General features: G+C 40.2%; 4 protein-coding genes and 1 long non-coding RNA gene across 10 annotated transcripts in view; 2 read left to right on the forward strand and 3 right to left on the reverse strand.

Annotated features, from left to right (window-relative positions):
* Positions 1–2,655, reverse strand: part of Septin4 (septin 4) — a 385,838-nt gene extending 383,183 nt beyond the window's left edge. Inside the window, exon 1 of the mRNA XM_067783165.1 lies at positions 2,336–2,655. The gene's annotated coding sequence lies outside the window, so the exon portion shown is untranslated. The remainder of the gene's footprint in view (positions 1–2,335) is intronic.
* LOC137250411 (carboxypeptidase D) overlaps positions 1–27,996 on the forward strand; it is a 346,211-nt gene that overhangs the window by 242,715 nt on the left and 75,500 nt on the right. The gene's annotated exons all lie outside the window — the stretch shown is intronic.
* LOC137248692 (transmembrane protease serine 9-like) lies at positions 98–27,994 on the forward strand. The gene is made up of 5 exons (XM_067779607.1): positions 98–374; positions 433–954; positions 12,944–13,073; positions 27,134–27,378; positions 27,451–27,994. The coding sequence occupies exons 1-5, from the start codon at positions 139–141 to the stop codon at positions 27,974–27,976; spliced, it is 1,659 nt and encodes a 552-aa protein (XP_067635708.1). The 5' UTR covers positions 98–138; the 3' UTR covers positions 27,977–27,994.
* LOC137250416 (uncharacterized) lies at positions 2,951–4,005 on the reverse strand. Its single transcript, XR_010952938.1, has 2 exons — positions 3,451–4,005; positions 2,951–3,369 (listed from the first exon to the last, which is right to left on the reverse strand). It is a non-coding gene; the product is annotated as an uncharacterized lncRNA (long non-coding RNA).
* On the reverse strand, positions 14,424–15,475 carry LOC137250414 (chymotrypsin-1-like). Its single transcript, XM_067783166.1, has 2 exons — positions 15,129–15,475; positions 14,424–15,046 (listed from the first exon to the last, which is right to left on the reverse strand). The coding sequence occupies exons 1-2, from the start codon at positions 15,359–15,361 to the stop codon at positions 14,503–14,505; spliced, it is 777 nt and encodes a 258-aa protein (XP_067639267.1). The 5' UTR covers positions 15,362–15,475; the 3' UTR covers positions 14,424–14,502.

Genomic DNA, 27,996 nt, shown 5'->3' on the forward strand with positions numbered 1-27,996 from the left:
ATAAGTAATAAAAGTACAAAACCCTATTTTTATCTCTGCATCGAGCCTCAGTGCTATTCGCACAATTTTATTCAGTTCAAACGTAATGGTTAACATAATTTTAGTTTACCTACATACTTTAGTATTAGCACAAACGCAATGTGGCCAACGTTAAATATCGCACTTCTTGTTATCACTTTCGCCATCTTTGGCACCAGTCACGCCATCGTACCGCCTGCCGGGCGTATTTTGGGAGGCGAAGGTGCTGCAACCGGTCAGTTCACTTTCGCCGCTTCAGTACGTTTGGATAGTGCACATGTGTGTGGTGGCAACATAATTGGCACGCGGCAAATATTGACTGCCGCGCATTGTCTTGTCGACAACAAAAAATATGTGTAGGCACAATGTAAAACATTTAAAATTTAATTATTTAAGTATAATTTTTATTTACAGTGTAAACACAAATCGAATATCGGTGCGCGTTGGAAGTGTTAATCAATTTGCGGGTGGCAAAATTGTTTATGTGGACACAATTGCTTTGCATCCCGCCTACGAACGACCAACAAATGATATTGCTGTCTTGACGCTTATAACAGAGCTCGAAGTAAGCTCTAAATTGTCTATAATTGCTTTGGCCAAAAGCATCGAGGAGGAGCCACCAGTTGGTAGCGAGGTTGTCGTAGCTGGTTGGGGTGAACAGTTCTCCGGTATGACGCCTTATAAATTGCAATCGACCAAATTTACTGTTGCCACCGATGAGTCTTGTACCAATGGCTATGCTGCTAACGATGAGACGATGTTTTGTCTGGCTCATAGCCTCAAGCAAGGCACTTGCACTGGTGACGCCGGTAATGGTGCTATATACAATAATCGATTGGTTGGTATTAGCAGTTTTGTGGTGGGGAACTGCGGTTCACGTTATCCCGATGTATTTGTAAATATTTCAGTTTTCGCGGCTTGGATTGAGAGTCAAATGTAGATTGTAAGGCGAAGAAATTGATTTGAAATAAAGTATGATATAGTGGGAAAAGATATATACTATGGACAAGTTTTTTTTTGTATTTTATTCTAATTCTGGAAAAGATACTTCAATCTAGTATAAGATCGTACACTGCTGACATATGCTGATGATATTGATGTAATTGATCTCAACAAAGGCGCCGTGTTTTGTAGTGTATTTGGAAAACAGGGATTCTATATATGAGAGCTGACATCTATGGGCCGAACTTCAAGAAATCTATACTAATGGGATGCTACCGCAATATTAGAATCAGACAGCCAAGCAGCCTTATGTACCTTGCAGGCTTACGCAATTTCTTCTAAGCTGGTGGTTGGTTCCATTGCAGTCCAAATGATCAGGTACACGAATTTAATGAACAGGCAGACTAACTAGCGAAGTAGGGTGCTATAGCAGAATTCAATGCCTCAGATTTTCTGTGGACTCACAAAGACACACACCAGGTAAAACATAAATAACTGGGAAACGAAGATAACACTAGATGAGGACCTACGAACTCTCTCTGGGTACTCTACGAGACACTGTAATGTTCGGTATTACCTAAGTAGGTTTAATCTATCCTATACACACATGTTTCGCCTTAAAACGCCGGTTCAGATTCTCTGCAAACGCTTCGTTCTGGCAAGGCAGAGACTCTCCCATCTAGGTGCCGTGACTCCTAACCCCTTCGTGATATAGAGTAAAAAGCCTAAAAAGGTACTTAACGCATTAAAAGCTTCCACTCAAAGTAATAGGCTTAAATTCAAGTACAAAAGATCTAAATAAATTTTGAAGTACATCGAAGCCTAATAATAATAGTAAGTCACTTATCCTTGTTTATGGCGCTGTCCATGCTATGAAGATAGTGTAGCTAATAAAAGTCGAAAGGCTTCGCTGGCTTAGTCATAACATGCGGATGGGCGAAGATGGATACCAGTATTTGGGAGCAGTGAATTGGTTAGACCTCTACTGAGTTCGAAGATGCAGGTGGAGGAATACTTGATCTCCCCTGGCACTCTCAATTGGCTTTACACTCTTATTTTCTACTTTTCGTCTGATTAACCACTTAATACCAAATAATTCACAGAGGCTATCTGGTTTACTCTCACTCAGTGAAGTAGGTCAATGCTCATATATTACATGAATTTTGAATCACACGGGAGAAAATGAATGATTGACTTTTCGTGCACAGTGCTCCTGAACGAATGACGGGTTGCTAAAAAATGGCACCAAAAACGACAACCGAACTTCTTTCGGGATCTGTTCTTGACTTCTGATCTGTTTGAATATAAATTCTTGCTAATATTTTTTGGAAAATACGCGCATTTTCACTTTTTTGTACAGATAATAAATACTCACTGCATATCGACTGCTGAGAGGAATATCACCTTATCTCGGGTTCCGTTTCGAAAGCGCCATAGCTTGTAAAATTTTCAATAACACCAGCTCAAAAACGCCTTACTACATAATTATTTTTTTTTTTTGTTTTTTTTTTAATGGACGTTGTGGCAGCGCGCTGCCCTCAAGTGGCCCAATGAAACCAGGCTAATCCTGTTCACGCGATCGATTTATATATATATATAATAACTTTTTTTTTTTTTTTTTTTTTTTTTTTTTTATTATTTTGCCGAGTCTTTGATGGGCAGCGGTTTGTCAAGCGTCACGATCTGAGACTGCTCAGCTACAGAAGAAATTTTATCAGCCAAGCGTAATACTTAAAGTGAACAGAAGCAAACGTATTATACATTAATTTAGAGAGGTGAGAACAATCTTTTTTATAGAAAAAAGGGAGTCCGAGCTATCAAATTTGTTTGAGTGAGAGTTATAATCTTGGCATAAACGCCGAAAAGGTTCATTTTGTTCGAAATTCGTTCTACATTGTTTCAGCAGAAGAGGTTTGAAGTGTCTCAATGTCCGAGAGGGAACGCAAAAGTTCACTTCATTATCCTTGTTTATGGCGCTGTCCATGCTATGAAGATAGTGTAGCTAATAAAAGTCGAAAGGCTTCGCTGGCTTAGTCATAACATGCGGATGGGCGAAGATGGATACCAGTATTTGGGAGCAGTGAATTGGTTAGACCTCTACTGAGTTCGAAGATGCAGGTGGAGGAATACTTGATCTCCCCTGGCACTCTCAATTGGCTTTACACTCTTATTTTCTACTTTTCGTCTGATTAACCACTTAATACCAAATAATTCACAGAGGCTATCTGGTTTACTCTCACTCAGTGAAGTAGGTCAATGCTCATATATTACATGAATTTTGAATCACACGGGAGAAAATGAATGATTGACTTTTCGTGCACAGTGCTCCTGAACGAATGACGGGTTGCTAAAAAATGGCACCAAAAACGACAACCGAACTTCTTTCGGGATCTGTTCTTGACTTCTGATCTGTTTGAATATAAATTCTTGCTAATATTTTTTGGAAAATACGCGCATTTTCACTTTTTTGTACAGATAATAAATACTCACTGCATATCGACTGCTGAGAGGAATATCACCTTATCTCGGGTTCCGTTTCGAAAGCGCCATAGCTTGTAAAATTTTCAATAACACCAGCTCAAAAACGCCTTACTACATAATTATTTTTTTTTTTTGTTTTTTTTTTAATGGACGTTGTGGCAGCGCGCTGCCCTCAAGTGGCCCAATGAAACCAGGCTAATCCTGTTCACGCGATCGATTTATATATATATATAATAACTTTTTTTTTTTTTTTTTTTTTTTTTTTTTTATTATTTTGCCGAGTCTTTGATGGGCAGCGGTTTGTCAAGCGTCACGATCTGAGACTGCTCAGCTACAGAAGAAATTTTATCAGCCAAGCGTAATACTTAAAGTGAACAGAAGCAAACGTATTATACATTAATTTAGAGAGGTGAGAACAATCTTTTTTATAGAAAAAAGGGAGTCCGAGCTATCAAATTTGTTTGAGTGAGAGTTATAATCTTGGCATAAACGCCGAAAAGGTTCATTTTGTTCGAAATTCGTTCTACATTGTTTCAGCAGAAGAGGTTTGAAGTGTCTCAATGTCCGAGAGGGAACGCAAAAGTTCACTTCATTCAGAAGGAATGGGCTCGAAATTGATCCATTTAAAAGTTTTGTCATAAATATTACACCAAGCATTTCCCTTCGACTAGCAAGAGTTGGAAGATTGATAAGCTTTAATCGATTAGTATAAGGTGGAAGATTAGTTAAAGAGGCCCATTGGAAATTTCTTAAGGCAAATATTAAAAATTGTTTTTGTATTGATTCGAGACTGTCTGCATGGACTTGATAACGCGGATTCCAAATTATCGAGCCGTATTCTAATATTGGCCTAACTAATGTTGTTAGTTATGTAAGGGTCGTTAAATTCTTTTTACCACCGTTTAACAAATGCAAAAACTCCTTTGCCTTTATTCACTGTAGCATTAATATGAAGATTGAAACTAAGTTTGGAATCCATCATGACTCCCAAGTCAATACAATTATTTACAGTTTCTAGACTATAGTTATTAATTGTATATGAAGCTGGTGGCGAAACTCTCCGAGAAAAACACATGAATTTACATTTTTTGAGATTGAGCGGCATATAATTTACATTGCACCAGGTAACCAAGTGATTTAAATCCATTTGAAGCAAGGAATGTTTCTCAACCGAGGCACGTGATTTGAAAAGTTTTACATCGTCTGCGTACATCAAGATTTTTGAGTATTTAATTGTACCAGATAAATCGTTTATGAACAACAAGAACAGAATCGGACCAAGATGGCTGCCCTGAGGAACACCAGAAGAAACATTGATGACCCCAGAAAGTGTATTTTTAAAGATTACTTTTTGCGTACGATAACCAAGATACGAAGAAATCCATCATATAAGACAGGGTTGAAAACCGAGTTGACTGAGCTTATGAATAAGTAATGGGTGTGATACTTTGTCGAAAACTTTACTGAAATCGGTGTAAATTACATCAGTGTGAAGGCCTTTTCTAAATCCATTAGAAACGTGGGTGGTAAATTCTAGTAAATTGGTGATAGGTGATTTGCCCTTACAGAACCCATGCTGCGAGCTTGCAATTATGGGGGAAATAGAGAATGTTAGGTGGTGGGTAACAATAGCCTCAAATAACTTTGGGATAGCGGATAACTTTGCTATGCCCCGGTTTTTTCTGAAGACCTGCTTCCATTTTTATGAAGCGGAATAAGAAAAGATTCCTTCCATATTGTTGGGAAAACGCCATAAATTAAAGATAAATTAAATAAATCTGTTAGCGGCTGATAGATGTTTGCGGCACATTTTTTAAGAAAGTGTGTCGGGATCCTGTCGGGGCCGTATGAATATGATACTTTTAAAGTTTTTAAATAAGATAATACATCTTCTGAAGATATAAATGGAGCTCTGATTGAATAACATGAATCAATATGGTATGGGTATTCATTAGGTGAAACGTTGGTCTCAATAGAGTAATTTGATTTGAAAAATTCCGCAAAGAAGTCGGCGATCTCTTGATCATCGCTGGAAATATTATCTTGGAATTTCATGGATGATGGAAACCCTTTCACCCTGCGTTTAGAGTTTACGAATTCGTAAAATGCCTTCGGGTTGCAAGTTATATTTCTTTTCATTTTACAAAGATAAGCTTTGTAACACTTTTTGTTCAATTGAAAATACTTGCAGCGTAGAATCGAGTACTGTAAGTAATGGTTATGTAAACCAGGGATGCACCTTAACGTTAAGCTAATAGTTTATCAAAAAATTTCCACCGTTTCCGTTGAAACACTTCGAAATATTATCGATAAAGAAATTATCAAGATAAATTGTATCTCGTTTTTAACCGAAACGAAAAGCTTTCGTTAACGTTAAAAACGTTAACAAAAACGTGATACTTTATGTTTGAATTGTGCTGGCAATGCTATAGCCATGGTGAAGCCGTAAGGTGGCAACAACGAGCGCACATACACACACAAACTCCATGTAATTTGTTTGTGTAATTCGTTGGTGGTAATGTCAAAAATACTCTGAGAAATGTTCGTACTGTCAAAATTCATGAGAAAAGTTGCGATCAGCCTGGCTAATGCTTTCACCTTTAATGACTCCGCCATCAATCAGCTTTGCCAGCATAGTTTGAAATTAATAATCAACATAAACGATTTGATTTCGTTTTGATATGGCAGAAAACGAAACGAAATCACTTCGTTAATTTGACGATCTTAACGTTAATAAACGAAACGAAATGACTTCGTTTCGTTTATTAACGTTGATTATCGTAACGAAATGATATCGTTTCGTTGGTTAAGCATGCCTGATGTAAACCCGTCTTTTTGAACAACTTGGTTGAACAATACCCACTCTTAGAACATTTTTCAGACACTCCCCAGCTAATATCAAAATGTATTGAATTTCAGCTCAGATAGGGAATTTTTTGAAACAAATTCCGAAATAGGGCGTTATTCAAAAGTTTTCTGATATAGGGCGTTTTCGAAAAGTCAGCCCAGATAGGGTAATATTAAACTCAGCAGTCTGTGTGTAAAAGTAATCTCGTATAAAAAGAAAATTGGCAAAATTTCTTCGTTCCAAATCAGAACTTTCACATACCAACCGCAAATTTTTTGTGGAAACACTTTTGGTTTTGTAAAATTGGTTCACTCTAATCAGTGGCCACTCTAATGTTCACATATTTGTATAAAGTGGATTTTTATTTTTAATCTACTTATATTCGAATATTTTCACCTATTAAATAATCTTATAAAATTTGATAACAAAAGCTGTTGCATACTCCTATATTGCTAATAGAAAATGCTCGCAATGTGTTTTGAATTCGAAATCAAAACAAGACAGCCTATACAATTTTTGTGATTGTAGAAGCATAAGTTTGACAAGAAAAAATTCAAATTTAGGTACATTCGATTATTGAATACAAAAACAACAAGTAAGTAAGGCTAATTTCGGGTGTAACCGAACATTACATACTCAGTTGAGAGCTATGCAGACAAAATAAGGAAAATCACCATGTAGGAAAATGAACCTAGGGTAACCCTAGAATGTGGTTGTATGACATGTGTATCAAATGGAAGGTATTAAAGAGTATTTTAAGAGAGAGTAGGCCATAGTTCTATGGATGGACGCCATTTAGGGATATCGCCATAAAGGTGGACCAGGGCTGACTCTAGAATTTGTTTGTACGATATGGGTATCAAATGAAAGGTGTTACTGAGCATTTTAAGAGGGTGTGGGCCTTAGGTCTATAGGTGGACGCCTTTTCGAAATGTCGCCATGAGGGTGGGCCAGGGGTGACTCTAGAATGTGTTTGTATGATATGGGTATCAAATGAAAGATGGTAATGAGTATTTTAAAAGGGAGTAATCTTTAGTTCTATAGGTGGACGCCTTTTCGAGATATCGCCATAAAGGTGGACCAAGGGTGACTCTAGAATGTTTGTACGATATGGGTATCAAACGAAAGGTGTTACTGAGCATTTTAAGAGGGAGTGGGCATGAGGTCTATAGGTGGACGCCTTTTCGAGATATCGCCATTAGGGTGGGCCAGGGGTGACTCTAGAATGTTTGTACGATATGTGTATCAAACGAAAAGTGTTACTGAGCATTTTAAGAGGGAGTGGGCATTAGGTCTATAGGTCGACGCCTTTTCGAGATATCGCCATTAGGGTGGGCCAGGGGTGACTCTAGAATGTTTGTACGATATGTGTATCAAACGAAAAGTGTTACTGAGCATTTTAAGAGGGAGTGGGCATTAGGTCTATAGGTCGACGCCTTTTCGAGATATCGCCATTAGGGTGGGCCAGGGGTGACTCTAGAATGTGTTTGTACGATATGGGTATCAAATGAAAGGTGGTAATGAGTACTTTAAAAGGGAATAATCCTTAGTTCTATAGGTGGACGCCTTTTCGAGATATCGCCATAAAGGTGGACCAAGGGTGACTCTAGAATATTTGTACGATATGGGTATCAAACGAAAGGTGTTACTGAGCATTTTAAGACGGAGTGGGCATTAGGTCTATAGGTGGACGCCTTTTCGAGATATCGCCATTAGGGTGGGCCAGGGGTGACTCTAGAATTTGTTTGTACGATATGGGTATCAAATGAAAGGTGGTAATGAGTATTTTAAAAGGGAGTAATCCTTAGTTCTATAGGTGGACGCCTTTTCGAGATATCGCCATAAAGGTGGACCAAGGGTGACTCTAAAATGTTTGTACGATATGGGTATCAAACGAAAGGTGTTACTGAGCATTTTAAGAGGGAGTGGGCATTAGGTCTATAGGTGGACGCCTTTTCGAGATATCGCCATTAGGGTGGGCCAGGGGTGATTCTAGAATGTGTTTGTACGATATGGATATCAAATTAAAGGTATTAATGAGGGTTTTAAAAGCGAGTGGCCCTTACTTGTATATGTGAAGGCGTTCTCGCGATATCGACCAAAATGTGCACCAGGTGACCCAGAAAATCATCTGTCGGGTACTGCTAATTTATTTATATATGCAATACCACTAACAGTATTCCTGCCAAGATTCCAAGGGCTGTTGATTTCGCCTTGTAGAACTTTTTCATTTTCTTCTACTTAATATGGTAGGTGTCACACCCATTTTACAAAGTTTTTTCCAAAGTTATATTTTGCGTCAATAAACCAATCCAGTTACCATGTTTCATCCCTTTTTTCGTATTTGGTATAGAATTATGGCATTTTTTTTTTTCATTTTTCGTAATTTTCGATAACGATAAAGTGGGCGTGGTTATGGTCGGATTTCGGCCATTTTTTATACCAAGATAAAGTGAGTTCAGATAAGTATGTGGGCTAAGTTTAGTAAAGATATATCGGTTTTTGCTCAAGTTATTGTGTTAACGGCCGATCGGAAGGACAGACGGTGGACTGTGTATAAAAACTGGGAGTGGCTTGAACCGATTTCGCCTATTTTCACAGAGAACAGTTACCGTCATAGAAACTATGCCCCTACCAAATCTGAGAAGGATTGGTACAAGGATTGGTAAATTTTTGTTCGATTTATGGCATTAAAAGTATTCTAGACAAACTAAATGAAAATGGGCGGATCCACGCCCATTTTGAAATTTTCTTTTATTTTTGTATTTTGTTGCATCATATGATTACTGGAGTTGAATTTTGGCTTAATTTACTTATATACAGTAAAGATATTAAATTTTTGGTTAAAATTTGAATTTAAAAAAAAATTTTTTTAAAAAGTGGGCGTGTTCTTCATCCAATTTTGCTAATTTTTATTTAGCACATATATAGTAATAGTAGTAACGTTGCTGCCAAATTTCATCATGATATCTTTAACGACTGCCAAATTACAGCTTGCAAAACTTTTAAATTACCTTCTTGTAAAAGTGGGCGGCGCCACGCCCATTGTCCAAAATCTTACTAATTTTCTATTCTCCGTCATAACGTCAACCCATCTACCAAGTTTCATTGCTTTAACCGCATTTGGCAATGAATTATCGCATTTTTTCGATTTTTGGAAATTTTCGATATCGAAAAAGTGGGCGTGGTTATAGTCCGATATCGTTCATTTTAAATAGCGATCTGAGATGAGTGCCCAGGAATCTACATACCAAATTTCATCAAGATACCTCAAAATTTACTCAAGTTATCGTGTTAACGGACAGACGGACGGACGGACATGGCTCAAACAAATTTTTTTTCGATACTGATGATTTTGATATATGGAAGTCTATATCTATCTCGATTCCTTTATACCTGTACAACCAACCGTTATCCAATCAAAGTTAATATACTCTGTGAGCTCTGCTCAACTGAGTATAAAAACGTTTAAACAGCAATATATCGGCACTCTGATGTTTGGGAATGTACCTAACCTTTTGTAGCAATATAGGAGTATAATACGGTTTTCACACAGAAACTTAATGATCTCATTTCACCTTCTAATGAAATATTAAATTTTTGCTTTCACACAGAAATAACTGCTCGATTAGTATGAAGGATGAAATGTCAAGCGAATAAAATGACAATGCTATATGACAGACAATCATGGCGGAACGATACAAGGTGGTAGCATGGTGATATACCTACATACATAAATAAGAATTCCATGTACTTTGTTTTTGTAAATTCGATGGAAAAATGTCAAAATCGTACTGCGCCGGAAGTTGATGTATCAAATCAAATAAAAAAAGGTTATAATCAGCTGTACGATGCGGCCACCTTGTATCGTTCCGCCATGCAGACAATGACATTTACTTTGACAAATGACATTTTTAAGCACTGAACACACCAAAAACTAAGAAACTGAACGCTCCCAACAGAGTTGCATTGTGCTTTTGACTTCATTAGGCATTCGATTAGCTACTAATGAAATAATTATAGATTCGAATTTTGTAGGGAAGATTGAGCTCAATAAGCGTCTTAATGTAGAAAACTGCCTTTATTATTCAATAAGCCGTCTGTGTGAAAACAGTATTACATATATGTTTGCATTATAAAATTCGAACGTCATAAAAAAAATGAAGGGTGGTCATAAAGAGTTCGAAATATATAATCGATGCCAAGGCAGAGTTGTTAAGGAATGCACTTAATTTAGAATTATTATTCCTTTGATTGCAGCCCCAGAGGATTGCAATATCTTTTTTGTTAGTCCAAAATAATGAGTACAAAATTTTAGTCAGTTTAGTTTAGTTCTTTGTTGTATTCCGGACTAATTATTTCTATTTTTATTCCATGAATTGCATTCTTGCAATACTAGGAGGAATGCATTCCGCAATACTTTGCTTTCCTTCCGCTTTTCGATATTATTATTCATTTACGGAATGCTTTTTATTTTTTTTTATACCACATTAAGAATGCAAAAATGAATAATTAGGTCGGACTGTATTCATTCTTCCAAAAAAGGACTAAGGAAGTAATCCAAAGGTGCTATTCCAGTCTCCAAATTCCAACCTTCGCTAGCGCTAAAACTCCATCTGCAAAAATATCTAAGACAGTAATAAAAGCGGGGAAAAGTATACAATATTTAGCACCATATGATCATACGGAATAATAGCCTAACTCCTACACTTCTACATAGGACTTATACGGTTATTACTTATGACCACATGGTAGTAAATGATACTGTTTTAGATATTTTTAGCGATGAAGTTTTAGCGTTAGCGAAGTTTGGGAAGCAAAGTCATTCTCTTCCTAGCCAACGTATTGCATGTAGTCCCCGTCTGAAGTCGATACTTTCTGAGCCAATGCGGAAAGACTCACGATGTTGGATGACATTTTATTTTTTCAGGAAACTTTCTCCAGTGGATTTGTTACCTCTTGTTATTTTCATTATGTAACTAAGATAGGTAAAATGCTTCATAGATGCAAAATATAAAAAAAAACATGGTTTTCAAGGGGCAAATGCTCCTTGTTTGGTCACATCATGTAAATGATCCTTTACTAAGGAAGCAACAAGTCATTTGTGCTGTGCGAACCAAAATTCGTATGATATACAGTCACTTCAGCAAGTGACAGTAAACCTGAGTGCCTTTGTGAAATATTTTAGTACTATATACTGAATGAAAACGTGAGCGACTGCTATGCAAAGTGTCACGGCATCATACATAATCTGGCCCAATGTTCCCAACACATTTGACAGATTCAATAATTGTCACAACGTCGCGAATCAATCTGATATGAAATGAAAATATGTACATACAAAAACCATACATACTAGAATGGGTGATTTATTAACCGATATCCCGCCACTGATTTTTCGATAGGATTTGGGCTCAGGAAAAAAAGTTCCACTACCCAAAAAAATAATTTCCGAGCCTGCGAAAAAAAAATGGCGAAAGGGTAAATTTTCCGACCAAAACACTCCCCAAAACCCAAAAAATATTTTTTTTTTTTTTCAAAAAACTGTTGTAAACACGTTGGCGATCGATGGCACGATATCGGTTAACTTTCGTCCATACAAATCGACCTAGGTTAATACATACCTATGAATGTACTCCCGAAGTTAAATAACGCGAATGCTATGTATTGTGGCAAACATTACCGTCACTATGATTTTAGTAAATAATCACAACAACAAAAAAGCAAGCAGCCACACTTATGTAGATGTACACATTAAAGCAAGCAGCCTCACTTTTGTACAAGGCAACGAAGAATATTCAACCACATAATCAGCAACTCGAAGCGAAGAGATTATTTGACATACACATATGTAGTTATCAGCTAAGAGCAGAAGTTTTTACTCACACATACACAAGCATATAGCTAAATAACCAAGTATGAGATACAACTGTTCCAGAAGACATGTTCGTGAAAAGTCTAGACCTTAGGAGAAATATGCAAACGAGGTAACAGAGAGTATAAAAGCAGCGCAAGTAGAGGAATAACTTATAAGTTTGTACTAATCCCAAAGCAGTCTAAATAAAGGCCATTTTGCAATACTGAATATTGGAGTTATTTATTCGACTGTTCAGCGATTCGAACGTTAGCAGAAGGTGTATAATTATCAGGAACAGCGAAGCGAACAAACACACACTGCATTTTTTGGTAAAAATGTTACTTTTGTTAAAACAATTTTGCTTATATTAGAAACGAATCAAGAATTTTTTTATGCAGAACGAAGGTAAATATTTAAAATTTTACTGTAAAGAAGGTATATTCCAAAAGATCCATCCGATTTGAACTTTTAGCTGTGTTAACAAAAACTTTACGATTTTTATCACATCTTGGCAATTTGCCACGCCCCTATTATATATAAATACCTTCAAATTATATTGGAAATGTTCATCTTGCGTTTCTGAGCTTTCAAATGCAAAAAAATCGTTTTAAAATCGGAGCACTCTGTGTGTAGTGATGGGCGTGCGATGACATTTAGCGACTTTATTTTATAAGGTTTACAGATAGATATATAGATGACGTGTATAACGCCTCGTGGATCCACCAATTTAAAAGACCCACAAAGTATCAAAACACGTTATATTTTCATATTATTCCGTATGCATTTTTGTTTTCCAGCGAGTTAGTCGCCACTCGTAGCAAAGTGACGGCTCTTATTTTAATTTATCATCTTTGCTTAAATTACTGTCATAACTGGCGTCATAATCACGTTTTGTCTGAGAGAGGTAATTCTTTTCGTCTGTGTACGGTAGGCAGTATTGACAACAAACCAGTCATGGCTTTTATATTAATATCAGATAGCAATATTGTGTACTTTAATTTCCTAATTCTATAATCCTTCAGAGACACTATTGCCTCCAAGCATCTTTTATTGAACATATAAATACTATGGGAGAATCCGTAGATGCTTACGTGGTCAGAAAAATCCCTACCGCGATAGCCGTGCAAACTCGGATTATGTTCTACAAAAGTTAGTCAAACAAACCTATACGACTATAGAGAACAAGCTTTCGCCACGAAGCGGGGTTTCTTCATGAGGTTTACTTTTCCGTACAATATGCTGTAGCGAAGGCATAGAAGGAATCTTTGAGCACGTTGTACTTGGCTCTTTGGCGGAGTAAGCAACATGATATTTAGTTTATCGATGTGCTCACACGTTCTATATTGGCATATGAAAAATGTAACATGTCGTGGGAAAGTATATCTAATGAATTTGATAGGATATTTGAGGTGAAAAGAAAGCGTATCTGTATAATTTTCAGCAGGCGTGTTCAGGATCATAACATTTCATTCATTGAAATTGGAAGAGGGTCGAACTCCCATTAGATAGCTTTAATAGGCCGTAACTGCATACAGTTCTGTAAGTACGCTCCTAACTAGTTAATAATACCATTGTCTTGCCTTTCTGTGTCTACCTTTTCTTTAATTATACCCAGCTGTACTTGTACACAGGGTATTATAACTTTGATTGGATAACGGTTGGTTGTACAGGTATAAAGGAATCGAGATAGATATAGACTTCCATATATCAAAATCATCAGTATCGAAAAAAAATTTGATTGAGCCATGTCCGTCCGTCCGTCTGTTCGTTAACACGATAACTTGAGTAAATATTGAGATATCTTCACCAAATTTGCTACACGAGCTTATCCGGACCCAGAGTAGATTGGTATTGAAAATGAGCGAAATCGGATGATAACCACGTCCACTTTTTATATATATATAACATTTTGCAAAACACAAAAACCCTTATTATTTAGTAAATAATACACCTAGAATGTTGAAATTTGAGATGTGGACTGATATTGAGACTCTTGATAAAAATTTGAAAAAATTGTTTAAAATGGGCGTGGCACAGCCCACTTGTGATAAAATCAATTTTGTAAATATTATTAATCATAAATAAAAATCGTTAAACCTTCTAATTATTTCGATCCGTGCGCCACCTAACAGATTGTTTTGTTGCATTGTCACGGTGTTCTAATCTATGTGTAAAGTTTGACGTTTGTAGCTCAATGAGAAGTTACTTAAAATCGATTGCAAGATTTGTATGAAAAGCAGACAAACATTCAACCGATCTAATATAAAGTAAGTAAAATGGTTTAGCGTTTTTTTTTTATTTCAAATCACATTCGTAAGCTACATATTTCTGAGTATAAATATAAAGCTACTCAGGCTTAAATTAACTTTTCCGATACAACATCTTTAATCCATTTATCATAGTAAGCCACCCTGGCTGTTACATCGGGGAATTTCGTGCCGCCGCCACCAAAAAAGAAGCTTGCTACACCCACCAACACTTTATTGTACACCACACCAGCTCCATCGTCGCCTCGTGAAATGCCCTGGTTGACACCATGTTGCAAGCACAACACAGAGTCGTAACCATAACCAGCTTCGTATTCACATTGTTCAGAAGCCAATACTTTTAATGTAATCTTTTGTAGTTTATAGGGAGAAGCACCAGACAATTGTAGACCCCAACCGGTCACAGAAACCTCCTTGCCATCAACTAATTGCTCATCAGTCACGTTAGAAGCCACTGGAATCGATGTAATCTTTTCGGTAAAAGTCAGAGGCTTTGACAACGTGATGATAGCTATATCGTGTAGAAAATTACCATAAGATGGATGAATGGTGATTGATTGAACGTAAACAATTTGACCGGCGGCATATTGATTGATACTGCCAACGCGCACTGACACACGTGAAGCAGCAATGCTATTCATATGAAAAGAAAAAGAAGAAAAAAGGGCTGGTTTTAGATACATAAAATTATTCTTTCTCACTTAGTTTTATTTACGGTATGCTGGCCAATTGTGATAGGCCATGCCCTGAGGTTAAAATATGCGAATTGCTGATAATACTGCCCACAGCGATATGTGCGCTATCTACACGCACTGATACAACCCATGGATACTGACCGGTGGTGGCATCAGAACCTTCCAAAATACGGCCACTTGGTTCGCCAGCAACACAACAAACGTATAAGACCGTCAATACAAAGACTAAATCGAAAGTGCGTGGAACTGCCATTGCGCACAAATGTGTACTGTTCAAAGTTGAATGTAGATTATTTTTAAAGTTAGTAAATTAATTTTATCATTAATAGATTATCAGAATGTCGTGGACGGTCCAATAATTCGTAGCTATTTTATTAGTCATTTCTCAGTGGCAACTTATGTTGAGTTCGTCTGATTAGGCCAACTTATTAAATATGTAGCTGGTCAGAGGTATAAATTATCGCAAACTATGCCATAAAATCGTTATTGTGTCTTATCGCCTATTGGCATTTATATTAACGTATTTTTGAGGTAAAGTATGTATAAATTAGAGAGGCCTTTAAGAGGCGGTTGTTGTTGTTGTAGTTCTAGCGATAAAGGTTTTCCCCGAAGGCCTCGGTTATTTGACGGATAGAGATCCGGGACGTTTCGCTATCAAGCACCATTAGGGTACAAGCCCAACCATGTCGGGAACGAACCTATGGGGTCGCCAGTGCCACCACAGCTAAAGAAAGCCATTGAAATGGTTGCGCTACACAACGCCTTATACCCCCTTTACTAGCGCGATCAAAAATATAATTTTCCAATTTTCTTTCCATTTCGAGATGTAGATTTCAAATGTTGCTATGGGAACGTAAAAAAATACAAATTTCTGCGTTCTATACTTATTGCGGGCGTGCTGGGTCGCCCCAGTTCAGTAATTTGGCAAACACTCCGAGTGTATTTCTGCCAAGGAAAGCTTGTGAGTGAAAGCTCATCTGCCTTGCATATGCCAATCGGAGTCGGCATGAAATATGTAGGTCCCGTCCCGTCACAACGGAAATTGGAAGAGAACCTCGGCCTAAACTTCTTCGGAGGTATGTCGCGCCTTTTTATACTCAGTTGAGCAGAGCTCACAGAGTATATTAAGTTTGATTGGATAACGGTTGGTTGTACATATATAAAGGAATCGAGATAGATATAGACTTCCATATATCAAAATAATCAGGATCGAAAAAAAATTTGATTGAGCCATGTCCGTCCGTCCGTCCGTTAACACGATAACTTGAGTAAATTTTGAGGTATCTTGATGAAATTTGGTATGTAGGTTCCTGAGCACTCATCTCAGATCGCTATTTAAAATGAACGATATCGTAATATAACCACGCCCACTTTTTCGATATCGAAAATTTCGAAAAACAGAAAAAGTGCGATAATTCATTACAAAAGACAGCTAAAGCGACGAAACTTGGTAGATGAGTTGAACTTATGACGCAGAATAGAAAATTAGTAAAACTTTGGACAATGGGCGTGGCACCGCCCACTTTTAAAAGAAGGTAATTTAAAACTTTTGCAAGCTGTAATTTGGCAGTCGTTGAAGATATCATGATGAAATTTGGCAGCAACGTTACTCCTATTACTATATGTACGCTCAATAAACATTAGCAAAATCGGAGAAGGACCACGCCCACTTTTAAAAAATTTTTTTTTTAAAGTAAAATTTTAACAAAAAATTTAATATCTTTACAGTATATAAGTAAATTATGTCAACATTCAACTCCAGTAATGATATGGTGCAACAAAATACCAAAATAAAAGAAAATTTCAAAACGGGCGTGGCTCCGCCCTTTTTCATTTAATTTGTCTAGGATACTTTTAACGCCATAAGTCGAACAAAAATTAACCAATCCTTTTGAAATTTGGTAGAGGCATAGATTTTATGACGTTAACTGTTTTCTGTGAAAATGGGCGAAATCGGTTGATGCCACGCCCAGTTTTTATACACAGTCGTCCGTCTGTCCTTCCGCATGGCCGCTAACACGATAACTTGAGCAAAAATCGTTATATCTTTACTAAACTTAGTTCACGTACTTATCTGAACTCACCTTACCTTGGTATAAAAAATGGCCGAAATCCGACTATGACCACGCCCACTTTTCCGATATCGAAAATTACGAAAAATGAAAAAAATTCCATAATTCTACACCAAATATGAAAAAAGAAATGAAACATGGTAATCGTATTGGTTTATTGACGCAAAATATAACTTTAGAAAAAAACTTGGTAAAATGGGTGTGACACCTACCGTATTAAGTAGAAGAAAATGAAAAAGTTTAGCAGGGCGAAATCAAAAGCCCTTGGAATCTTGGAAGGAATACTGTTCGTGGTACTGCATATATAAATAAATTAGCGGTACCCGACAGATGATGTTCTGGTTCACCCTGGTCCACATTTTGGTCGATATCTCGAGAACGCCTTCACATATACAACTAAGGCCCACGCCCTTTTAAAATACTCATTAGAACCTTTCATTTGATACCCATATCGTACAAACAAAGTCTAGAGTCACCCTGGTCCACCTTTATTGAGATACCTCGAAAAGGCGTCCACCTATAGAACTAAGGCCCACGCCCTTTTAAAATACTCAATAAAACCTTTCATTTGATACCCATATCGTACAAACATATTCTAAAGTCACCCCTGGTCCACCTTTATGGCGATATCTCGAAAAGGCGAACACATATAGAACGAAGGCCCACTCCCTTTTAAAAATACTCATTAGAACCTTTCATTTGATACCCATATCGTACAAACAAAGTCTAGAGTCACCCTGGTCCACCTTTATTGAGATACCTCGAAAAGGCGTCCACCTATAGAACTAAGGCCCACGCCCTTTTAAAATACTCAATAAAACCTTTCATTTGATACCCATATCGTACAAACATATTCTAAAGTCACCCCTGGTCCACCTTTATGGCGATATCTCGAAAAGGCGAGCACCTATAGAACGAAGGCCCACTCCCTTTTAAAAATACTCATTAGAACCTTTCATTTGATACCCATATCGTACAAACAAAGTCTAGAGTCACCCTGGTCCACCTTTATTGAGATACCTCGAAAAGGCGTCCACCTATAGAACTAAGGCCCACTCCCTTTTAAAATACTCATTAACTCCTTTCGTTTGATACCCATATTGCACAAACGAATTCTAGAGTCACCCCTGGCCCACCTTTATGGCGATATCTCGAAACGGCGTCCACCTATGGAACTAAGGATTACTCCCTTTTAAAATACTCATTAACACCTTTCTTTTGATACCCATATTGTACAAACAAATTCTAGGGTCACCCCTGGTCCACCTTTATGGCGATATCTCGAAAATACGACCACCTATACAACAACCACCACTCCCTTTTAAAACCCTCATTAATACCTTTAATTTGATACCCATATCGTACAAACACATTCTAGGGTCACCCTTGGTCCACCTTTATGGCGATATTTCGAAACGGCGTCCACCTATAGAACTAAGGTCCACTCCCTTTTAAAATATTCATTAACACCTTTCGTTTGATGCCCATATTGTACAAACAAATTCTAGGGTCACCCCTGGTCCACCTTTATGGCGATATCTCGAAAATACGACCACCTATACAACAACCACCACTCCCTTTTAAAACCCTCATTAATACCTTTAATTTGATACCCATATCGTACAAACACATTCTAGGGTCACCCCTGGTCCACCTTTATGGCGATATTTCGAAACGGCGTCCACCTATAGAACTAAGGTCCACTCCCTTTTAAAATATTCATTAACACCTTTCGTTTGATGCCCATATTGTACAAACAAATTCTAGGGTCACCCCTGGTCCACCTTTATGGCGATATCTCGAAAATACGACCACCTATACAACAACCACCACTCCCTTTTAAAACCCTCATTAATACCTTTAATTTGATACCCATATCGTACAAACACATTCTAGGGTCACCCCTGGTCCACCTTTATGGCGATATTTCGAAACGGCGTCCACCTATAGAACTAAGGTCCACTCCCTTTTAAAATATTCATTAACACCTTTCGTTTGATGCCCATATTGTACAAACAAATTCTAGGGTCACCCCTGGTCCACCTTTATGGCGATATCTCGAAACGGCGTCCACCAATGGAACTAAGGATTACTCACTTTTAAAATACTCATTAACACCTTTCTTTTGATACCCATATTGTACAAACAAATTCTAGGGACACCTCTGGTCCAACTTTGTGGCGATATCTCGAAACGGCGTCCACCTATGGAACTAAGGATTACTCCCTTTTAAAATAATCATTAACACCTTTCATTTGATACCCATAACGTACAAACGCATTCTAGAGTCAACCCTGATCCACCTTTATGGCTATATCCCTAAATGGCGTCCACCTATAGAACTATGGCCCACTCCCTCATAAAATACTCTTTAATGGCTTTCGTTTGATACACATGTCATACAAACACATTCCAGGGTTTCCCTCGGTTCATTTTCCTACATGGTTATTTTCCCTTATGTTGTCACCATAGAGCTCTCAACTGAGTATCTAATGTTCGGTTACACCCGAACTTAACCTTCCTTACTTGTTATTTATGTTTTTCTTCATACTAATTGTATTCGCGTAGCAGTATATTGTAACGGCATAAACTAATGGAGATAGAAATAGACTTGAGTATATAAAAATTCATAGGATGAAATAAGAACTGATTAAACAATGTCCGTCCGTGCGTCCACTTGTCTATAGGGACGATACCTTCAATAAATATTGAGATAAGTTGTTAAAACTTTGATAAGTGAGGTCTTTTGAACCGTCCATCGCTGTTTAAAATAATTAGTTGGAATAACAGTTATTTGTGCTATATCTATTTTGGAATATACTTCAGTTGTATGGAACCAACGTGATCATTTTCATTGTGCCAACTTGGAGTTTGTTCAAAAACAATTTCTGTTCCTTGCGTTGAGGGACTTAGCGTTATATCCAAGACAGAATTTTCCTCCCACTTATAGTCGTCTAAAAGTTGTATACCTACCTCATTTTCAGAGTCGCGGGTCGAGGGAAATGCATGTTTGTAATATTCGTCGCGAAATCAGCCAGAGGCATGATGGGCAGCCCAGTTTTGCTTAATGAGATATTCAGTATTCCCCTTCAGGTCGTTTTGACATCTTCAATAACTGTTCTTATATGGGCGATTGGCGCCGCGTACACCCCAGCTTCCTTTTACATGCATAAGGAGCAGTTGTTGTTATTGTATTAACGATTAAGACAGTCCCTGAAAGTTTTGTGGAGTGTTATCGATGTTGATGGTACTTTGCCGGATATATATCCGGTACGTTCCGTTAACAAGCACCATTAAGCCCGGCCATCTTGCGATTAATTAATATGGCCACATTAAATCTTCTAGGCCATACCTCCCCCACCCGCTAGATCCATGAGGATCTTTTGGTCGCCAGAGCCTCGCCTGCTTAATAAATGTATGATACATTCATATTTGTAACAGGATTCCCCTCGGGTAGGTGGCGTTCACAGTTGGGTTGCGGAAGCTCTGAAGCTATAAAGCTTTGTATTGCGCTAATCTTTTGATTCCCCATAAACTGCCTTCAAGGCTTTGTTCACTCTCTACTTCACGTTGAGCTTCCACAACAACTTACTGTCTAGAATGATTGCTAGATAATTGCTAAAAGGTTTCTGCTGCAGGGTCACCCCATCTGAGAAGTTGGTTAATTACCAGCGTCCACAACAGAGGTGACAATACCCCGCCCTGTGACGTGGCTCATGCAACCCCCGTTGCGAAGTAATCTTTCTGCATTTTTGTATGCAGCCGATCCATCCGGTTAGAGCAGGATATTCTTCAATATAATTAAGACCATTCCTGATCGACATTGTCGCAAGCCCCTGCAAAGCCTAAGAAGACTCCTAAGAAGACTCCTACGTTAGGTTAAGTTAGAGTGGCTGCCTCCGCTGTCCGAGCGGAGACTCACGTAGGCCGTTGTGGCCCGTTGTGTTACCACGCGGAGGGCCCCTATTTCCTGTTACCCTACTTTCGAAGAAGAAGAAAGTTTAGACCCCAGTGAGGCTAAACCAGCGCGTTTGCCTAATGAAACGCAAAATGTCGTTTGGGTTTATAGATTCAAGCTCCGCAAGGCACCCAAAAGAGTGACTGTGGAGGCATTGGTACGTGGTTTTTGACAGTGCGGGATAATGTTACAGATAGCGCTCAACGCTTTCTATCTCCTCCTCGTCCCTACAGCTGCGGCAGAAGTCATATGTCTGCAGGCCCATATATGCACCGTGAGTACCCATGAGACAGTGACCTGTAAGAAGGCCCACTAGTGGGCTTTTAGAGATACGGTTTAATAATATCAGCGATAGCGATCTCTTTTCATCAAGCTTTGGCCAGATTTGCTTGGATATACTACATGTAGGTTCCCTCGCCAATCTGGCGTTTGCCTGATCCGTGAAAAGAGATCGCAGGTGGTATTTGCAAGTGTTTAGAGGAGGACTGGCCCAACCAGCGGAGGTTATTGTTTGCAAGTTGATGCCTTCCCTAGCTAGCTCATCCACGGAGCAGTTTCCTGAGATGTCACAGTGGCCAGGAACCCATATTATGCTTAGGTTGCAATTTTCAGCTAGTTTGTTGAGGGTTTCTCTGCACTTCAATGCCACTAGTGTTACTGCATTGCATGGATTTTATGGCAGCTTGGCTGTCAGAGAAAATTGAAATAGAATTGGTCACCTGCAGGTTAGCAAAATAGCGGGCTGCTTCCCAGATAGTTATGAGTTCAGCCAGAAAAACACTGCAGTGATCGGGTAGGCGAAAGCTCTCGCTTAGATTGAGCTTCTCCGAGAATATTCCGCTGCCGACTCTGTTGTTTAGTTTAGAGCCATCTGTAAAAACGGAGATTTCGTGTGCTCCCGGCTCCACGCCGTTTTCCCACTCGTTCCTCTCTGGGATTCTTGTGGAAAATTTGTTGTCCCAGCAAGGGGACGATGTTGTATGGTCCAATTTCAAGAAGGTTTCGGGGACTTGCTTCAGGATCCGGGTGTGACCAAGCCTGCAGTCCCTCCATGGTTCGATAGCGTTGAGCCTTGCCGCGTTGCAGGAGGCACAGTATCTACCATATAGATCAGTTGGGAGAAGGAATAATATGGTTTCAAGAGCTTTGGTGGGAGCGGAGGGAAGAGCATTGCCGCCATCCTCTGCACTCTCGTTACTTTACTCTTGTTAGATTCGATATCGAGTGCCGTCCACCATACGGTGACGGCGTAGAAGAGTATGGGTCTCACCACTGCCGTATAGATCCAATGGACTATGCGTGGCTGGAGACCCCACCTTTTTCCGATTGCCGACTTACAAGCGTAGAGAGCCATTGTGGCTTTCCTGGATCGTTCCTCCACATTTCGCTTCCAGTCAAGCTTCCTGTCTAGAATAACTCCGAGATATTTAACCTCGGTAGAGAGTTTGATTTCCTTCCCGTTTAGGGACGGGAGGGTAAATTCCGGTATACTGCGTTTGCGGGTAAAAAGCACCATCTCAGTTTTTTCACTGCTGATGCTGAGTCCGCATTCCATAGACCAAGTGTTTGTTAGATTAAGAGCATTTTGCAAGAGTTCGCCAAGCACTGGAAGGTGTTTGCCAGTAACTGTCAAGGCTATGTCGTCGGCATATGCAATGACTTGGCATCCGGAGCTCGACGAATTTCACAAGAGGCTCTTCCACCCCTAGTGAACGTAGAGATTTTGTTACCGCTGCTGGGAGAACGTTGTTGAAGGCTCCTTCTATGTCGAGAAAGATATCCAGCATAAATTCTTTAAAGGCAAGACCCTTCTCTATCTTCGTAGTGATAGCATGTAGAGCGTTCTCTACGGATTTGCCCTTAGAGTAGGCATGTTGGTTGTTGGAGATTAGTGCTTTATTTGTTGATCATCTAATGTAGGCGTCCTGCAATCGTTCTAGAACTTTTAGGAGGAAGGAGGTCAGACTTATTGGTCTGAAATCCTTTAGACTGTTGCCCGATATCCTGCCTCCTTTGGGTATGAAGACTACCTTTGCCTTGGTACACTCCGTGGGGATATAGACCAGGTTGAGGCAAGCCTTGTAGATTTTAGCTAGCAGCGGGCTTATAAGATCGCTTGCAGCTTGCAATTCAGCGGGAAATATTCCATCCGTTCCCGGAGATTTGAAGGGTTTAAAGGACTTGATTGCCCAGATAACTCCTTTTTCGCTTACAATGTGGTCCACGGGTTGAAATGGCCCTGGGTTAGATTGCGTGTTTAAGATGTATGGTTGAGATCTGCAGCCTGGAAAGTGAGTGCTGATCAGGGTTTCCAGAATTTCCGTAAAAGAAGTGGCCCATTCTCCGCTCGTTGTGCGAATGCAGCTTGGAGGTGTGGGGTTTTTGGAGAGGACCTTTCGTAGGCGATTGGCCTCTGAGACTTCTTCGATGTCATTGGTGAAGTTCTTCCAGGAGTCCCTTTTGGCCTTCTGGATTAACTTCTTAAAAGATTTTAAGGCGTCCCTATAATGGGACCAGATTCCAGTTTGCTTAGCCTTGTTAAAGAGTTTTCTGCTGTTTTTCCTCTGCTCGGAGATTTCTTGGTTCCACCAATAGGGTTTCTTTTTACCCCTCACCTTAATCTCCGGGCAGGCTACTGTGAAGGCAGCGTTACAAGATTTGGTGATAAGATCTACTGCTTCTTCTATTTTTTACGACGTGTCTAGCTCACCGAGAGAAGCAAATGTTGTGTCTAAAGGAGGCGCTTCATCAGTTGTTAGCGGTAGGCTCGGTCTACCGTGAGAATCGTTCTTTAGGAGAGTAGAGGATAGTACTTTTTAAAAAGGTTCGAGTCCGTACGTCTCCTATTCCTGTAAGCCACCCTAGGCGGTGTACGCAAGAGCAGAGTGAAAATGATATACATATGATCGGAGTAGGAGTTTTCGTTGGGAACTCTCCAATTTTTGACAAGGTCAGAGAATGCCCCAGAAACTAGAGTAACATCTAGAACCTCCTTCCTGTTTGAGGTGATGAAAGTTGGTTTGTCTCCAGAGTAGCATATACTTAGATTGTTACTTATAATAGAATCAAAAAGAGACTCACCCCTATTGTTAATATCGGTAGAGCCCCAAGCAGTGTGATGTGCATTGGCATCGGCCCCAATTATTATCGGGAACTCTTTACTGTGGGCCTCCCGTACCGCTTTGCAGAGCCGGTCCTGCAGAGAAGTTGGGCGTTCGTACGAGACCTATGCGGACATCATCCAGATTGTTTGACCCTGTAGCTCGAGGCTAATACAGGTAAAGTCCTCGTCGCTAAAACGAGATAGTAAAATAAATACTAGATTTTTCTTTACTAGAATACAAGATCTGATTCTACCTGTCACGGGCGGTGTCACCAGGCGGTAGTCCTTAGAAAAGAGTCCACAGACCTTGCTGCCAACGACCCAACGCTCCTGGACTAGAACGACGTCCTCATACGTTGTGCTGAGGCGTAAGATTAGGGCAGCCGAGGCTGCCTTAAAGTGGTGCAGGTTTATCTGCAGTACCTGCGCGCCCGTTACGGTTCATTTGCGGTATCGACGTCCATCCTCTGCTGATCCGCATCGTCGGATGCTTCCTCTATGATAGTATCGTCGAATTCGGCACCCGACGGGTCGGATTCCAGCAGAATCTGCTCGTCCATGCCCGTAAAGAACTGGCCCGCAAACTCAGATACCGAGAGTGTATCTCTCTCGGCATCCGGAGTGCTGCGTCCCAGTTCGATATCGGCCCCATGTCCACTTAAGGTCTTGCATGGGCCCGTGAGATTCGTTGTGGCGGTTGCGAGTTCGCTCGAGGCGGTATCCCCAATCACCAGATCCTCCGGCGCGGTGGCGGTCCCTTCCCCAGTGCCATGGGCAGCAGATGCACTCGGGGTGTTTCTGTCTGACCCCTCGCCCTGAGGTACAGGCTCACCCTCGTCCGGTATTTCCTCCTTCGTACCATCCCTTCGAATTTTCAACGTGATGGAGTAGAAGCCGTAGCTTAGTACTCCACCACATTCGTCAAGCCAAGGGAGAGAAGCCTCGTTTATGATGAAGCCAACATAACGCTGCTTCGCCTTTGTCTCGCCGACCTGGACTATCCTCCAATCGCTCGAAGGTAGCCCCTGATTCGACTCCGCGATGGTATCCAGGATCTCGCCAGGATCCGCTATGCCGTCTGGGGCCCAGGCCCAAGCTCTCGGTCTGTTCGGAATTTCTTCCACACCGAACGCATCCAACCTGGCCACAGGCCACAGCTGTCCTAGCGAAGCTATGGCGAGTTTGTAGAGCTTGCACGAGCGTTCGTCGGCGCAGGATACAAGCTTGACCCTACCCTGGTACCAGCCGGCATTAAGGATAGTGGGAGCAGGCCCCGGATACTTGGTCATGATATCCTTAATAATCTTGAGAAGGCCGTTAAGGACATCCTTCCAGTTATCAGGGGTTATGTTCCTATCCGGGTGACCGCGATTCAAAACCGCCAGCGTAAAGTTGGCCTTAGCCGCCTCGCTGAAAGTTTTGGTCAGGGCAGGGGGAGTAGAGGTCGAAGCCCGGTGCCTTTTGGGATCGCTCGAGGCATTTCCCATAGACCTTTGTCTCTTAAGGGCCGGAATCTTCGGGTCAGAAGGTAGTTTGGTGCCAGAAGAGGAAGGGGGATGGGGCTGTTTTTGCTGCTCTTCTTGGCAGCAATAATCTTCCTGGCCCAGGCCAGAGAACTTTTTTGCTCTGCCGTCAACTTGTCGCTGGGAGAGTTGCCAAGATTCTCAACGATTTTGACGGCATTGCGAATGTTCCGCTGGTTGCGGACCGAAGTCGGGGTTCGCTTATTTGCCTTGGAACCCTCAAGGGGTTCAGCCGGCTTGCGATGTAGCTTTGCAGCGGTGGAGGCAGTACTTTTGTCCGTGGAGGATTTAGTGCTGTTACCAGCCACCTGATGACAAGAGGTGTCCAGTACGGACGTGGGACGGACCTCCTGTGCTTGCTCAGTCGGACGTTGATTTCCATCTTTGTGGCTAGCTTTGCCGGCTGCTGCGGAATTGGAATTGCCCTCAAGAGGTTTAGTTCTTACGCTTGCTTGCACAGGTGGTCGAAGATTTGTTTGTGAAGGCCTGGTCGGCGCCGTCTGTGCGGTTCCCGACGAATTGTGGACTTTTTAATGCCTAGTCCAAGGGCGGCATCTTTACCCGTGCAGGGATCCGAGGCCAGGTTTTTGTTGTTCATGTTACATCTGGTTCGTCAGCTGCCTACTAAAGTGAGACCGTTCGGCAGCCTGAAAGTTAAGGTATAGGGGAAACAATGTGGTCGACTGCGGTAGAGCCCCATACCCCAGCAAGTTGCCGTTACTCCCTCCCGGAGGTGTACCGGTATCCGGGAGCCTCCGTAAGAATACAGTCGGATGCCCCTGACTGCAAACCATCCAATGGGCACGGAATCGCATAACACCCTGGATTAGGGGTGGACCACCTTTTCAACTGGGCGTGGTCCAGTTCCCACCTTGAGGCCACGTTTAAAAACCATTTCCATATGCCTGAGCTATTAAGGAGCTGGGGCACAAATGGAAATGATTCCTAAACTTAGCTAGCACTCCCCTGGAAGGGGAAACTGTTGTGCATATTAGTCCTCTGGGAGGGTTCAGCCCAAGGATTTGTGCCAGCCAAGAAGACTCCTAAGGCATAGTCCTTATATTTGAAGGCGTATCAAACATAATATAAAATGTCATGTTCATGAAGGGCATACAAAAATACCGCATGTATCTCCCTTTATTTTGTAATGAACTTCATGTTTGAATGCATCGTCCGTCCTTCATTATTTGACGTATCATAGATCTACCAAGTACCCCTAAAATGTTATCAATTGGCTCTTTGCAGTCGCTTCTACACCATAAAACAATTGACATTTTTACAAATGAATACAAATATATTATCGCCCAATATCTGGTGAAATAAAAATTACCACTCCTAAGTGAAACCGAACCTTTCAGTAAACTTTTAGTTGATATCAAAGGTTGCGGAAATAATGTTGGTTCGCAGTGCAATCACTTTAACCATCCTTTGGCTGGCTAATGCTGCTCCTAATGAGCGTGTTGTTGGTGGATTTGATGCCTACATTAGCCAATTCCCATATCAAATCTCCCTGCAACACCTAGATGGTTCTCATAGCTGTGGAGGTTCTATCATAAGTAATAAATTTATTTTAACCGCAGCACATTGTGTTGTTGTTGGAAATGGCATTGAAACGTAAGGGAATTTGACGCTTAAAATGTTTTTTCGTTTTACTGGCACTCTAACCTTTTCAATTCTTCTTTCCAGATACCCACCGAGATTTTATCAAGTAAGAGTTGGTAGCGTTCAAAGGGCAGCCGGCGGACAATTATTGAACGTCAAACGCATTATTGTTAATAAATCCTACGGCAATTTTTTGAATGACATAGCACTTTTAGAATTGGAGGAACCATTGGAATTTACTAAAAATATACAACCAATCGAAATAGCCGATGAAGAGGTGCCATCTGGCGAAGACGTTATTATATCGGGTTGGGGTACTCTAACAACTTTTGGTTATTTACCACATCGTCTCCAATGGAATACACTTAAAGCGTTGACCACTGAAGAATGTGAAGACGCCATTAAGATGGGAGTTGATAGTTTCATCTGTTTAGCTCATCAATCTGGAAATGGAGCTTGCAATGGTGATTCGGGTGGTCCAGCTAATTACAAGGGCAAATTGGTGGGCGTAGCTGGTTTTGTTATAAATGGTTGTGGCAGTAATAAGCCGGATGGTTATGCCAAAGTATTTTATCATCGTGATTGGATTAAAGCGCATATTGGGGAATAAACTTTATAAAAAAGTGTTTA

Source organism: Eurosta solidaginis, chromosome 4 (genome assembly GCF_040869045.1).
Source record: "Eurosta solidaginis isolate ZX-2024a chromosome 4, ASM4086904v1, whole genome shotgun sequence".
Lineage (NCBI taxonomy): Eukaryota > Metazoa > Arthropoda > Insecta > Diptera > Tephritidae > Eurosta > Eurosta solidaginis.

Coding starts and splice junctions, on each gene's coding strand:
- LOC137248692 (XM_067779607.1), top strand. CDS start 139: ATGTGGCCAACGTTAAATATCGCACTTCTTGTTATCACTTTCGCCATC. Junction 13,074..27,133: donor ATTCTTTTCGTCTGTGTACG/GTAGGCAGTATT, acceptor GTAAACTTTTAG/TTGATATCAAAGGTTGCGGA. Junction 27,379..27,450: donor GTTGGAAATGGCATTGAAAC/GTAAGGGAATTT, acceptor TCTTCTTTCCAG/ATACCCACCGAGATTTTATC.
- LOC137250414 (XM_067783166.1), bottom strand. CDS start 15,361: ATGGCAGTTCCACGCACTTTCGATTTAGTCTTTGTATTGACGGTCTTA. Junction 15,047..15,128: donor TCACAATTGGCCAGCATACC/GTAAATAAAACT, acceptor TCATATGAATAG/CATTGCTGCTTCACGTGTGT.